Genomic DNA, 16,396 nt, shown 5'->3' on the forward strand with positions numbered 1-16,396 from the left:
GTGCCAGAATCCCATGTGGGCACTTCACATCACAGCTGTTCTACTACTGATCCAACTCCCTGCTAATAGCCTGGGAAGGCAGTGGAAGATGGTCGAAGTTCTTAGGCTCCTGCACCCACATGGGAGACCCGAAGAAGCTCTAGGTCCTGGCTTCAGATTGGCGCAGCTCCAGCCATTGCGGCCAATTGGGGAGTGAACCAGTGGATAGAAGACCTCTCTCTCTCTCTCTCTCCCCCTCCCTCCCTCCCTCTCTTCTCTCTGTGTAACTCTACCTTTCAAATAAATAAATAATTTTTTTTGACAGGCAGAGTTAGTGAGGGGGGGGGGGTCTTCCTTCCGTTGGTTCACCCCCCAAACAGCCACAACAGCAGGCACGCTGCAGCTGCCGCACCACGCCAATCCGAAGCCAGGAGCCAGGTGCCCCCTCCTGGTCTCCCATGTGGGTGCAGGGCCCAAGCACTTGGGCCATCGTCCAGTGCCTTCCCGGGCCACAGCAGAGAGCTGGATTGGAAGAGGAGCAACTGGGACAGAATCTGGTGCCCCAAATGGGACTAGAACCCGGGGTGCTGGCGCTGCAGGTGGAGGATTAGCCTAGTGAGCCGCGGTGCCAGCCCATAAATAAATTTTTAAAAAAAAAGATTACTGATAAAGAAATACAAGTTGAAACCAGAATAAGACATTATCTCACTCCAGTTTTTTAAAAAAAAAAAGTCTATAAACAAAAAGAAAAAAATCACATTTGCTAGCAAGGATGTGGAGAAAAGGGAACCCTAGGCACTGTTGGTCAGAATGTAAATTAGTATAGCTATTGTGGAAAGTAGAATGGAACTTCCACAAAAGACAGAAAACAAATGTACCACTTGATACAGGGATCACACTTTTCGTTATGTATCGAGAGGAAATGAAATCAGCTTATCAGAGAGACTTTCGCACTCCCATATTCACTGCAGCACTATTCACAGTGGCCAAAATTCAGAATCAATCTAGGTGCCCACTGATGAATGAATAAAGATGATATAAATAGAATAGAATATTAGTCAGCTATAATTTAAAGAGGAGTACAATCCTGTCATATACACAAAATGGATAGAACTAGAGCTCATTATGTTAAGTAATGTAAGTCAGATACAGAAAGACACACCACATACTCGCTTCCACATGCGACAGCTTTAAAAAGTTGATCCGAAGGGGCTGGTGCTGTGGTGCAATGGTTTAAGCCACTGCTTGGAACACCAGCATCCCTTATGAAAGTGCTGGTTCAAGTCCTTGCCACTCTACTTCCAATCCAGCTTCCTGCTAATGTGCCTAGGAAGGCAGCAGATGGCTCAAGTGCTTGAGTTCCTGCCACCCATGTAGGATACCAGGATGGAATTCCCAGCTCATGGCTTCGGCTTCTCCCAGAACTGGCTGTTGTGACCATTTGAGGAGTGAACCACAAGACAGAACATGTCCCTCTCTCCCTCTTCCTGTCCCTCTCTCTGTTACTCTGCCTTTCAAATAAATAAACAAATCCTTTTGAAGTTGATCTTAACATAGAATAGTGATTACTAGAGGCTAAGAAGGTTGGGAAGAGTTAGGATAGAAGATAGGTACCCAACCTCACTGGTACACAGTAACTTTAATAGTTACAATCATTAAAATGATAGCAGTACATACTTCTTAACTACTTGCTTAACAAAGACTTAAGTCAGGGATTGGAGCTGTGGCATAGTAGGCTAAGCCTCCATTTGCTGTGCCAGCATCCCATATGGGCACCGGTTCTTGTCCCACTGCTTATCTTCCTGTCCAACTCTCTGTTACGGTCTGGGAAAGCAGTGAAAGATGGCCGAAGTGCTTGGGCCCCTGTACCCGCATGGAAGACCCAGAAGAAGCTCCTGGCTCCTGACTTCGGATCAGCCCAGTTCTGACCATTTTGGGGAGTGAACCAGAGGATGGAAGACTTTTCTCTCTGTCTCTCCTTCTCTTTGTCTGTAACTCAACCTCACAAATAAATAAATAAAATCTTTAAAAATATATTTAAAACAAACTTTGACAAAACACATACAAACTTAACATATTTTCATTTGATTATTATTTATTGCCTATATTATTACACTAAACTATTTAATGGAGCATTCAACCTTTGGCTATAATATAAATTACTATATAATGAAAATTAAAAATATGTTATCTCAAAAATAATAAGTAAAATGTTAAGGTAAGTGAAGAAAGGATATGAAAACTCTGTACAATCCACTGAATTTTCCTATAGGTCTAAAATTATTATAAAGTCTACTAATAAAAATTTTAAAAGAAAAAGGTATCCAAACCCAGATAAGAGGAATAAGATTTACTGTGCACAGTGTAGAGATAATAGTTCCAAAAAAACACATCATACATCTTATGTAGAACTAGAAAAGAGGGGCTCAAAGGCTCCCAATACAAACAAACAATAAGGTGATGAAAACACTAGTGATCTGATTTGATCCGTTCATACTGGAAACATGTACCCCACAAAAAATGTACAAGCACCAAACATTATTCAAAAAATTTAAAAAATAAAACCTTTTAAAAGACTACCTGTATGAGAGGGGTGAAAGCCATCAAATGCTGAAATCATCATTTCATAGATATGTCCAGCTGCAATTATCTCCGAGTCTTCATAGTCCAAATCTTTGGAAACCTTATAGAAGAGGAAAAGGCAAGCACTTGGTCATTTTCATTTCAGTGGGATGTAGTCTACTGAAGAAGAGCAAAGGGACATCTTGGGCTTCCTTCCTGAGCAGCCAATTTTTGAACACAGTATCTTGTACGATAGAAAGAAAACAAGGGTCATACCCTATCTTCATTGAATGCTAATTGAGCAACCTAAGGCAAAATATTTAAAAAGAAAATATTTCAAACATACTTTTAAGTGATTAAGCACTATAAGAATGTAAATTAGGGGCCAGCATTTTGGCCCAGCAGATTAAGCCGCTGCCTATAATACCAGCATCTATCATGGGTTCTGTTTGAAGTCCTGGCTGTTCCACTTCCAACACAGATCCCTGCTAAAGCACCCAGGAAAGCAACCAAGGGTGGCCTAAGTGCTTGGGTTCCTGACACCCATGTGGGAGACCCAGTTGGATTTTGGACTCCTCCCTTCAGCTTGGCCCCACCCTGGTTGTTGCAACCACCTGGGTAGTGAACCAGTGGATGGAGGGCTTCACTTTGTCTCTGTCTCTCCCTCTCTCTCTCTAACTTTAGTCTTCAAATAAATAAATAAGTCTTTCTTAAAAATGTAAATTATTCTCATTATGATAAGTCATCATTTTGGGCCCTGTGCCTGCATGGGAGACCAGGAGAAGCACCTGGCTCCTGGCTTCGGATCAGCGAGATGCGCCAGCTGCAGCGGCCATTGGAGGGTGAACCAACGGCAAAAAGGAAGACCTTTCTCTCTCTCTCTCTCTCTCTCTCTCTCTCTCTCTCTCACTATCCACTCTGCCTGTCAAAAAAAAAAATCTAAAGAGATAAGTCATGATTTTAAAAATATTTACTGAGTACTAATTAGGTGCCATGTACATTTTTAGGCACTAGGGAGATAGTAAGTGACATGATCTCATATCAAATAGTTGAAGATGATCTTAATTTACTACCTTTGGCATGAATCTCAGGTAGTAAAAATTTAAATGGATCAATATAATACCAAGTACCCAGATGTTTGAGAACAATACATTTTGTTAAATTTAGTATTAAATTCAGATTCAACCATTCACTCATTAAAGTATATTGAGTACCTGCCAAGCATAAGGGTTTGAGAACACAAATATGAGCCAATCTGAAGCTTTTAGTTGAACAAAGTCAACAGTGAAATAGGCAGTTACAACAGAGTATAAAAACTATGTTGGAGATGCACAACTTATAATGTGCATCTTCCACAGGGAGAACTAAGGCAGTTATGGTAGAAGAGAACTATTAGAAATAAGTGACATTTTGTGCTCGCTTCGGCAGCACATATACTGAAATAAGTGACATGTTATACCTAGAAGATAGTGATGCAAATACAGAAATTAATTAGAGGTGAGCAATGGATGATGGCAGCTACTGAGATATAGAATGAACAAGTGTGAAAACCCAAATCTTAGGTTAGCATGTTGACAAATCTCCACTTCCACCCAAGCTCCAAGTTATAAAGTGATAGTTGGCACTGACTTTCAAAATGAGTGACAACCCAGGAAACTTTGGGCGGAATTCCTGATCTTCCAAAAATCACAACATATGCCAGAGCTCAGCTTGTAACTTGTGGAGTTTGTCAAGAAAATTTGAGTGGAGGGATAAAGAAGGAGGAAAGTCGTTGACTTTCTCAACCAGGTATCTGATGAAGGGTGGGGACTGTTTGGTGATATTTGGGTTAAGGAACATTTACACCAACCAAACAGGTACTGCTGTATTGAAATAAAGACCTGTAGCGGGGCCGGTGCTTTGGTGCAGCAGGTTAAAGCACTGGCATGAAGTGCAGGCATCCCATACGGGCACTTGTTCGAGTCCCAGCTGCTGCTTTCTGATCCAGCTCTCTGCTGTGACCTGGGAAAGCAGTAGAAGATGGCCCAAGTCCCTGGGCCCCTGCACCCATGTGGGAGACCTGGAGGAAGCTACCAGCTCCTGGCTTCAGATCAGCTCAGCTTTGAAGACACCTCTCTCTCTCTTCTCTCTCTCTTTCTCTCTCCGGTTCTACCTCTCTCTGTAACTCTGTCTTTCAAATAAAATCTTAAAAAAAAAAAAAAAAAAAACCTGCGGAAATTAGGAGTAAGCAAAAAGTGTACCTTCCGTCGGCGACAAGATGGCGGAATAGGCAGGGAGCACACTTAGTCCAGGGGGAAAGAAAGTTTAATATAAGTGGAGATACTGCAGGGTCAAGGAAGAGTAGGGGATGAAACAGCAGAGGAAACTCTTCCGGAACTAGTGATTCACAGTGGACCTGCGTGGAAAGCGTGGGAGCCCAAGTTCGGGACACCAGCGGCAGACTCAACGCACCAGTGCTGGAACGCGAGGTGAGCCGAACCTCCATAGCCCGAGATACCAGCAGGCAAGCGGAAAGAGGAGGCTAGAGGGAACGAGGCTTGAAACTCCGTGGGGAAAAGTTCACCAGGCTAACTAGAAGAGAGAGAAAAAAAATAAAAAAAGTGACTGATACGGACACAAGTTTCTCTCTCTCCGCTCACCTCTCAAAGGCGAGCAAGACAGAGCAGGCGCCATTTTGGACATACGTCATAAGCAGGGCGACCTCAGGTCTGCATCAGCCCTGAGCCTAGCAGAAAAACCTGACTCTGTGGGGAGGGGTGAAATAACAGGAGATTAGCATCTAACTTGGCAACCCAGTGGGAGACTGCAGGAGAATTGGAGCCCACACTGAGGGCAGCACAGATTCCCTGTGAGGTCCTTGGGAAAGAGCTTCCGATCTCTGGCTCCTGTGGGTATATCATTTGCCTGCTAACTACCTCCAATTACGTTCAGCTGTGCGGAATTACTTCCCTTTTAAATCAAAAAAAGAAAGAGAGATTTACCACGCCTAAGCTGGGAGTGTCATCCTTGACACACCCTCAACCCTGAGGAACCAAACACAGCTCTCAGTCCACACTCATCTCAAGCCTCTAAGGCTCCACTGAAAGCAGACAGTCCACTTAATATAGAGCCATAGTGTAACAAGAAAAAACACCACAGTGAAGAAACCAAATATCTCCAACATGCCAAACAACAAACACAAAAACCAAGCTAACAAGAACAAGGAAGAAACTATGACGCCCCCAAATGAAAAAGACACTCCAATTCAAGATTATGAAGATGATGAGATCGAAGAAATGCAAGAAGCGGATCTCAAAAAATTGATAAGAACATTAAGAAGTTCTCAAAAACAAATTCTTGAACTACAGAAATCCTTCATGGACAAGATAGAAAATCTCTCTCGTGAAAGTGAAATATTAAGGAGGAATCAAAATGAAATGAAACAACTAGTGGAACAAGAAACTCTGATAGTGACTAGAAATCATAATGAAATGAAGAGTTCAATAGATCAAATGACAAACACATTAGAGAGCCTTAAAAACAGAATGGGCGAAGCAGAAGAGAGAATATCGGACTTAGAAGACAGAGAACAGGAAAGGAAACAGGCAAACCAAAGAAAAGAAGAAGAAATTAGAAATCTAAAAAATATTGTCGGGAATCTACAGGATACTATTAAAAAACCCAACATTCGGGTTCTAGGAGTTCCTGAAGGCATGGAGAGGGAGAAAGGATTAGAAGGCATTTTCAGTGAGATACTAGCAGAAAATTTCCCAGGTTTGGAGAAGGACAGAGGCATCTTAGTACAGGAAGCTTATAGAACCCCTAATAAACATGACCAAAAGAGATCCTCACCACGACATGTTGTAATCAAACTCACCACAGTGAAACATAAAGAAAAGATCCTAAAAGGTGCAAGAGAGAAATGTCAGATCACTCTTAGAGGATCTCCAATTAGACTCACAGCAGACTTCTCATCAGAAACCCTACAAGCTAGAAGGGAATGGCGAGACATAGCCCAGGTACTAAGAGAGAAAAACTGCCAGCCCAGAATACTATATCCTGCAAAGCTCTCATTTGTGAATGAAGGTGAAATTAAGACTTTTCATAGCAAACAGAAACTGAAAGAATTTGTTGCACTCATCCTGCCCTGCAAAAGATGCTTAAAGATGTGTTACACACAGAAACACAGAAACATGGTCACCAATATGAAAGAAGGTAAAGGAAGGAAACCTCACAGCAAAAGATCACAGGAAGCTCAATTTCTCTTTGACATAGAATTAAACTCTGATGCTCTGTTAAAGCAATGTGTTAAAGTAATCTATTATGTTCTCTTGATGTCTGTTAACTTCTAATTGTTCAAAAACAGCTGAATTTTTATTAAGAGCTATGGGTTATTTAAATATGTGCTTTTTTCAAAAATTTGAATAATCACCTTGTAACAATGATCAAATTTGGTCTATGTTATGTCATGATTTTAAGAAATCTTATTTCAAACAGATATTTTGGATTTTGAGCCTTCTTGGCATTCTTGACAGGCATTCAAAAAATCAAAGTTTCAAACAATCTGGTCTCTAAAATTTCCAGTAAATCCTGGACTCTGGTTTTTCCAGTTTGGGCCCAACTGAAAAAATCGAAGGACCTATGTCTCTCATCTTATAGAGACACCAACTAATCAGACTATTTGGAGTATATTAGAAGGACTGTCAAGATGTGATGTGGTACCAGACTTTAAGTTTCTATAATGGAAAATGCTATTAATACAAATGTTTGAGAATTAAAAAGTCTAATGATCTTGTGTTACTAGACATGATAGTTATCTTAATGAGAAAGCCCCAGAGGCTTAAAGGGTTAAATACTTGTAAAATCCTACAGGTGCTTTCAAAAATACTGTGAAGTAAGCAAGTGCCTCTTGTTGGTTGATGAGTTTATAATTTTAAACATGGCGACTTAAAGTCTTTTGTCATCCACAGTTATATATGATCTGCTGCTCATAAAACTAAAGCGTTGTTGGATCTGTGTTTAGCTGTCCTCCTATAGGTTCCTATGGACTTTTTCCAGCCACTTCCATTGTATTCAGTACTTTGGGATGGCTCTGTAAACAGATGAAGCCAATAATGTATTAACAGTACCAACTGAGAGAAAGTATGGTTAACTGAGGTTACTAAAAACAAAAAGCAATTCAAATCAATTGGCAATCTACAAAAAGAGTTAAAGATTTTAAAAGCTATTATTAAAATTGCTATATTGGTCTTTTATGCTATATTATATGTGTGTACATATTGTATGTCCACATGGGGAAATTTTATTAAGAGTTTTATTTTAAATGGCTTATAGATAAGATTGTCCATAAATTTAAGCTGCTAAAATCAATCAAAGATACATTTTAATTTGTGGGACCTGAATCTGTGTATCATATGTTTTAGACTTGTTGGTAGAAAGAAACTAAAAACATTTTAGATGGTTGTGCTTAAGTTTACTGGCTAAACAAACTACACCATGTTAGATATTTAAGAGGTGTTTTCAAATACATGATTCTTAAAATTTATAGAAGGCATTGGACCTTCTGGTAAATGTTTTCTTAAGTTGTTATCTAATGGTTGAAACGGTTTGCTAAGTATTCATGTGATATTGCTATTGTCAGCAAGCGATCTAGGACTTGCTCCCTCACTTCTCTATTCTAAGCCCAACTTGTTCTTTCATTTCTCTATTCTCTTCAAGGTAGGAAACTAATTCTATTATGAAGGAATCTGTAGGATGCACAATTTAATCTTTAGACCTTATAAAAGAGATGGCTAACATTTTTCTGTAATAGCATAGCCAAAATAAGAACTTAAATAATAATCTCATAGCTAGATTCACTTCGCCATCAGCAAAGTATACAGTAAGTAGAAAAAACCTCCCTTTCAGACCAAAGGGAAAGAAAGTTTTAAAGTGAGAATAGAATTTTCCTCATGGGCATTGTCTACCTTAGAAAAACTACTACAGAACATGCCTGTGACTATAGACTTGTAGTTCAGGCCACCGAAGATTAGAGATGGGACACGGGCACTCCCTTGACTTGCATCCTCTGGTCTGCTTTAACACAAACCAGGAGGAAAAGAAAGCTTGGCATCAGAAGCAATGGGTGGCAGGCCTATTAATGGCTGATCTGTACAGTGATCTGCCCTCAAGGAGACCCAACAGGCCAGTCCACTGCAGTGGCTTTCCATGAGGTAAGCCTGGGCTTCAGCAGAAGTCAGCTTGTGAAGAGCCCTGGCAGCTCTGCCAAGAGTTGGATTACTGGAAATGGACCTGCCCTGGAGTCGAAGGATGCCCAGGTCAGAGCCACAGATCTTATTGGCTCTAAGCTGAAAAGCCCTTCACTCAGCCCAACTTCCAAAGTGACCACTGCAGCTGAGGGGATGGTCAAGTAGGGTCAGCAACATTGCAGGCAGAACTGTAAATTTCTTGTTAGAGATGCCACCTGCCTTTACCTGGCCAGCTCTCCTCCCAGGCCAGCCAAGTCATGAAAGTCAACAGAGTGCCTTCCCCTAGGAGGTTCACACCTCCCTTAGGATATACCCCATGTGAAGAGATAGATAGGTCTGGGCCTCTGAATTTACAAGGCCTTAAGCCCAACAGATTATTATCAAGACCCTCCTATCAGGTTCTATTTGCCTCTCAATCAGAAAACTTAATTGTAGCTTAGACAGCACCTTTCTTAGCTCCTCTAATAATGACTCTGTCCTTTGTTCTAGGCCCTGTCTAGTGCACTTGGGCCTCATTCCTTTGTAATCATAACCTCTACTCTACCACCAATGGCTCTACTCCCAACCTGTGTGTACTGATGGTCCTCTTCCCCACTTAATGCTGTATAATTGTTCAGACCTGGTTAATGCCACTCTTAGGATCATTGGTTACTATCCTCACCCTGTCTTTTATGACCTTGTCTAAATATGATCAGAGTCGGTGAACTTGGAAGGCTTCCATAGCCTTGGCAACTCATGACGACAGCCTAGGGTGGTTACTGGTGCCATAAACTAGAGTGTCAATTTGTTGGGTCAACAACAGGAGCCACTGTGCACTTGCTCCTCATGTGGGATCTCTGTCCCTTAATGTGCTGTACATTGTGATTTAATGCTATAACTAGTACTCAAACAGTATGTTCCACTTTGTGTTTCTATGTGGGTGCAAACTGTTGAAATCTTTATACTAAATTGATCTTCTGTATATAAAGAGAATTGACAATGAATCTTGATGCAAATGGAAGGGGAGAGGGAGTGGGAGAGGGGAGGGTTGCGGGTGGGAGGGAAGTTATGGGGGGGGAAGCCATTGTAATCCATAAGCTGTACACTGGAAATTTATATTCATTAAATAAAAGTTAAAAAAAAAAAGAAAAAAAAAAGTGTACCTTCCAGTATAGGATCTTATTTTGGGAACGCAAAGAAACCAAAGCTTACTATGTCCATCCCCTTCAATGGAAAGCTTAGAATCTCAAGAGGGAAGAGAAGGGAGGAGCCAAGAAATCACACCCAATACCAGGAGAATGAGCCATATTCACACATGTAGTTTCACACACTTAACTCGAAGGAAATCATCATGCATTTTAGCCTTTGTGTCATTTCTCCACCTCAGTAGAAAGAATGCTATGTTGTGCTCATTATAAAAAAAAAAAAAAAAAAAAAAAAAAAAAAAAAGGCTAGAATGGCAGCAGGCACCAAGACAATAAAAGATTGCCCAAACGCCTTCCAGCAAAGATAGCAGAAGAGTCCTGAATTCCTTTCCACTGTGTCAGAGCTCCTCTTGCTGAATGTTCTGCAGCCACAAACTGTCTCCATCCCCTTGGAAAAGCCCCCAGGAGTGACAGCAACAGGTGCTCACCTGAATGCAATGTTCAGCATTGGGCACTTGCTCAAAGACTTGTGCGGGGCCAAGGGGGCCTGAGACAGGAGCATAACGGATTCTATCAGGAGGCTCATCAAGATCCTGACACCTGAGTTTTGCAACCACTGTGCCTTTTGCAATCACCTCCTTGCTTGTGTACCTGTTTAAATGTTTCAGAAGAAAAATCACTTTACATGAATATCCTTTTAAAATGAAACATTCTCTTCCGGTAATCGAGAAGATGCCTGGGTGTGGACGCCTTGTCCAGCCTGGAGCAGGCAGAAGACCTTTCAAGCACCATCTGGAAAGGTATTTCCCAAAGGTTCTGTGAATTTGGTGAGGTGCTCTTTTGCTGGGAGTACCTCTCCTGCAACCAGCTGGGCACTTGCTTGGGAAGGAAAGTTAATCAAGGCCATCACCTCAATGGGGAAGGCCTGAGAATGAGATCATTCTCTGGATTGTTGCAACCTGTGCATCTCCTGGTGTGGTCCCAAGAGAGAAGCCTCACCACTCTCCAGTCACAGCACACTTCTCCCTACCTTGAGACAGTCACCTGTTTCTTTGTTCTGCTCTCTCTGCCTCAGTTGCTCACTCTTAAGACTTCAAGCTCTGGAGCCAGCACTGCACAGCAGTAGACTAAGGCCATTGCAGCCATTTGGGGAGTGAACCAGTGGATGGAAGAACTTGTTCTGTATCCCATATCAGAGTGCCAGTTCCAGTCCCGACTGCTCTGTTTCCAATATAGCTCCCTCCTAGTGTTCCTGGGAAGGCAGTGGAAGATATCTGAAGGGTTTGGGCCCCTGACATGTATGTAGGAGACCCGGATGGAGCTCCTGGCTGGGAAGAGTGAACTAGCAGATGAAAGGTATCTCTCTCTCTCTCTCCTTATATCTCTATTTCTCTACATTTAAAATAAATAACTCTTAAAAATATAAAATCCATACAAGTTGTTATGTTTATGAAGAGTATATTCGTTTAAAACAGAAGTGGGGGGAGAGAAAGAGGTCAGTCTAATGATGAACCCCAAGTCCAATTGGGTCAATAAATAAGAGAACTTGTATTCACAACCCACCTATCTCTCCTCCTGCCCACTTATCTCTACTCACCTAATCAGGTACTGATCACAGAAAGGGGAGTTGTCATTAATGCCATGGATGTAGGCAGTCACTGGAATTGCTGCACACCTCTGGTCACGGTCACAAGCCTTAATGGAGAAGGGCTGTACACGTGGAAACCCAGCTTGCTCCACATCCAGACGAGTAGTGGTAACCACAGTCCCATGCTCTGTAACAAAACAGCACATTTTGTTCAAAATGAAGCATACAGTCATTTTAAAAATTACTTTATTATATATATATAGCAATGAAAAAGATAAATTACAAATCATGCCCCATTTGATTCAAAGTACAGTCATGGTGTTTAATCATTTGTCACCAAAATATACTTATTAATCATATTGTGTTAGCTGACAACAAAAAAAAAATATTTTGGCTGAGGGAAACAGAGAAGGCTTTGTCGGATACAAAGCCCTTAGGTTAGATCTCGAAGATTAGAAAGGACTGGTGGTGAACGGAAGGAGATCATTCCCCATAGACAGACTATTTTAAGTTAAGCATGATACTGCAGGAGGCATTACACTACCTGAAATTAAAATATACTATTAAGCTACAGCAATTAAAACAGCATAGTATTAGCATAAAAACAGATCCACAGACCAAAGGAACAGAACAGAGACTGTAGAACTAAATCCACACATCTATAGCAAATTGATCTTTGGCAAAGGTGCTAAGGACACACATCGGAAAAAATATTCTTTTAAGTAAATGGTGCTGGGAAAATTATAAATCCACATGAAGAAGAAAGAAACTAGACTGTCACCATTTATAAAAACCAACTCAAAATGTATTAAAGACCTAAACTGAGACCTGAAACGTTGAGAGAAGACATAGAGGAAATCCTTCAGAACATTGGAAGAGGCAAAAAATTTCAGGATCAGACCCTTAAAGCACAGAAAATAAAAGCAAAAGTAGACAAATGAGATTCCATCAATGATGAAATTTTTTATTTCATCAAACCAAAAAGGTTTTGCACAGCAAAGGAAACTATCAACAGATCAAAGAGACAATTTACAGAATCAAAGGAAGTATTTGCAAGCTATACATCTTACAAGGCACCAACATCCAGATCGCATAAAAAACTCAAACAACTCAAAAGCAAAGAGAGAGAGAAAGATCCAACTTAAAAAGGGGTAATAGATCTAAACAGACATTTCTCACAGGAAGGCACAAACATGGCCAACAGGTACATGGCCAAAAGGTTCATGGACAAATGCTCAACATCACTAATCACCAGGGAAACATAAATCAAAACCACATTGAGATATCACCTTGCTCCAGTAAGACCCACTGGTATCAAAAAGACAAAAGATAAAAATCATTATAAAGGATGTGGTTACACACTGCTGGCAGGAATGTAAATTAGTACAGCCTTGGTGGAAAACAGCATAGAGGTCCCTCAAAAAAAACTAAACACAGAACTACCATAAGAGCTAATACTCCCACTCCTGGGTATACATCCAAGGCTAATGAAATGCACCTGCTGAAGAGACAGCCGTACTCACATGTTTACTGCACAATAGCCAGGAAATGGAAACCACCAAAGTGTCCATCCATTGATGAGTGGAGAAGGAACATAGGGCACATACTCACAACGAAGTATTACTCAGTCATAAAAAAAGGATGCAACTTTGTCATCTGCGGCAATGTGGATGGAACATCACTGTATTAAGTGAAATAAGTTAAGCCAAGATAAACAAATATCACATGATGTCACTCATATGTGGAGTCTTTAAAAAAACAGGCTATCTCATAGAAGTTAAAAATATAATGATGGTTATCAGAGACCGGGGAGGGAGGGAGAGGGAGGTGATTGAGAAAGGCTGATTGATGAATACTGGGTTATAGCTAGAGAGGTGAAGAGTTTCTGGGGCTCCACTGCACAGCAGGGTAAGGATAGATAATGGTAATACATTGTACACTTCTCTATTAGAAAATGAGAAGGTAGGATTTTGAGATGTTTTCAACTAGGAAAATGTGTTCAGTGCCTGAAAGAATGAATATGTTTACCTGAACTGAACATTAAAGTGTACGTGTTTTTAAAAATCACCTATTACGGCCAGCGCTGCGGCTCACTTGGCTAATCCTCCATCTGCGGCACCGGCACCCCAGGATCTAGTCCCGGTTGGGGTGCCGAATTCTGTCCCAGTTGCTCCTCTTCCAGGCCAGCTCTCTGCTGTGGCCCGGGAAGACAGTGGAGGATGGCCCAAGTGCTTGGGCCCTGCACCCACATGGGAGACCAGGAGGAAGCACCTGGCTCCTGGCTTTGGATCGGCGCAGTGCGCCGGCCATAGTGGCCATTTGGGGGATGAACCAAAGGAAGGAAGACCTTTCTCTCTCACTGTCTAACTCTGCCTGTCAAAAAAAATCACATATTACTCCATAAATATACACATTTTTACATACTTTAAATTTTTTAAAATTTTAATAAAGCATGGTATAGAATCATGGCTCACTGTACTTCCTTTCACACATCCAACCACCCATTCATTCTACAAACATTTACTAAGCAGCAACCCTGTGCCGGCAACTGTGTTAAGTTGCACCACGAAGCGAAGTCCTGGTATTCACGGAATTTACAACAGGGGCTGGGAGACAAACACTACGCATGTATGGAAGAAAGGAAAATTCAAGTAGATGTATTAGGTTAACAAGAACTGTAACGTGACAAAAAGAAAAACATCGACTGGTCAGATCCTGAGCTCCTGAGGAAAGCAGCCTCGTGTTGACTTGCAGCATCATGGAGGACTGGGACAAGGCTGGACAGCAGACCAGGGCCAGAAAAAACGGGCACTTGAAGGTGAGGCAAGTGGTCAACTGCAAAGGAAAAGCTCAGGATGACTGTACACTGGGGAGGATATGATCCCATTTGACTTGTATTTAAAATTCATTCTAGCTGTTCTGTGGAGATTCCTGGAGGGAGCAGGGGTGAGAGCAGAATCCCAGTCATTCAGGTAAGGGGGAAGGGTGGTCATCTTGGTTAGGCCTCCAACACAAGCAGACTTGGAGGTAAAAATCCAAGTGCAGGTAGTTTATTTGGGGGGTGATTCAGGGCACTATGGCATGGGGAAAGTGAGACAAGGAAGGGAAAGTCAGTAAGGAATCTTGCCTATCAGATAGTCACCAGCTCAGACACCGGGATCCAACATCAGAGTTCCTGGGTTCAACTCCCAGCTCCAGGTCCTGACTCCAGCTTCCTGCTGATGCAGATCCAGGGAGGTAGCAGTGCTGGCTCAAATAATCGAATTTCTGCCATCCATATGGGACACCTGAACTGAGTTCCCAGCTCCAAGCTGCAGCCTCACCCAGTCCTGGTCATGGTGGACATTGAGGGAGGGACCCCACAGATAAAGTCTCTCTCCCTGCCCACCCCACCCCACCCTTTCAAATAAGCATTTTTTAAATACATCATCCAATAAGTTAGAATTATGTGCAAGTTCAGCTTAAGGTTTCTGCAGAACTCCGGAAGCCAGTGTATAACACATACTCAAAACTGGTCCAGGCCAGGCACAAAGAGATGGTGTATTTATTTATACAGCAACTCCTAGCATTCCCTGACTGACAGCTAGGAGGGGGTAAGTATTTCTCTAACCTGCTATGTAGATGACTGGGGTGGAGCAGCATCAAGTCCCAAATAATCCTGCAAGCAGATAAATACATATACTGGCAGTTGGAAGTCAGGCCTGCGGAGGCAGAACTGAGGCTTTAGCAGCCTCTGCTTTGACACCTGACCTGGTACATGTACTCAATATGACCACCTGCTTCATACTCAGATGAGAAGCCACAGATACGCTCAAGCTGATCCATCCCCAGCCTCAGCCACAGATGATTGGATGAGGAGTGAATGACTGACTGAAGCAAGTCCAATCAGATTTGCTTTCACAAACCTGTGGCCTAGAAGCGGGGAGAAGAGTTGGCTTGGGTCCGACAAGATGGAAGATGACGTAGAGGACTAACACTGCCAATGCACAGCAGCTGTGAAGAGTCACGCAGGAGCCCATGAAGAAACAAAGAACTGGGTCTCCCAGAGAGCTATTCAGAAAATGCCTTCTTCAGGGAATGAAGACCCAACATCTACCCTCAAGAAACTCAGTCTGAGCAGGAGATACCAACAGGTGATGGCACTAGCATAGCATGTAATGAGAGAACAGCTCCCAACCTACCTTTGTCAACTGTAAAATAAACGTTCCACGGCTCCAATTCAAAAGTCAACTCTCCCAAGTTATCTTCATCACTTGCTTCGCATATTCCAACTGTTTTCCCAATTGGGATTTCTTCATCCAGTGTAAAGCTGGCTTTACGGTGCAGGGTTGAGTTCACAGAAGTAACACTCGTGACAGCGTTTTCAATACTGAATAAGCTTGTTTCACAGGAGAAGATTGTTAGTGGCATTTGCTTGTTGGGCATTGCTTTCTATACATGAAGGGGTGAAGGAGCATGAGGTTGGAGACAGCCATGATGAAAGTGGAAGTTATGACCACAGAGTACTAGCTAACCCATTTATGCAGCATTTACCTACAGTACACACTACCAAGCACTTTTACTATGTTACACCATTTACTCCTCACAGCAGCCCCAGGAGGTAGGTACCACTTTTACCTCCATTGTACAGATGTGTGAACTGAGGCTGTAAGACATAAAGTGACTTTCAGAATTCAATATCCAGGTGGCGGAGAGAGGGTTTGATGCCACGTCTGTCCAGCTCCAGAGCCCGTGTGTTTAATCACTGTGCTCTTATCCTTCTATGGCAAGACACAGCTTGGTAAATTTGCTGTCCCTCAGCATGATAAGCTCCCTAGTGATACTATTAGCCATAGTCTCCCTTGAGGGTAATGATAACCAAGCATGTCACAAAGTAAGAACATATCCCGCTAGTAACTTACTCTGTTGCAGTTTCA

The 16,396-nt window shown here is 42.1% G+C and overlaps 1 protein-coding gene across 1 annotated transcript in view; it reads right to left on the bottom strand.

Annotated features, from left to right (window-relative positions):
- The window catches only part of LOC133766249 (cadherin-related family member 3-like), a 92,489-nt gene that overhangs the window by 33,507 nt on the left and 42,586 nt on the right, over positions 1–16,396 (bottom strand). The window contains exons 7-10 of the mRNA XM_062199965.1: positions 15,662–15,858; positions 11,490–11,667; positions 10,381–10,543; positions 2,560–2,662 (exon numbers count right to left, since the gene is read on the bottom strand). Of these exons, the coding sequence (XP_062055949.1) occupies positions 2,560–2,662; positions 10,381–10,543; positions 11,490–11,667; positions 15,662–15,858 (641 nt within the window). The remainder of the gene's footprint in view (positions 1–2,559; positions 2,663–10,380; positions 10,544–11,489; positions 11,668–15,661; positions 15,859–16,396) is intronic.

The sequence above is a fragment of the Lepus europaeus genome, chromosome 9, assembly GCF_033115175.1.
Source record: "Lepus europaeus isolate LE1 chromosome 9, mLepTim1.pri, whole genome shotgun sequence".
Lineage (NCBI taxonomy): Eukaryota > Metazoa > Chordata > Mammalia > Lagomorpha > Leporidae > Lepus > Lepus europaeus.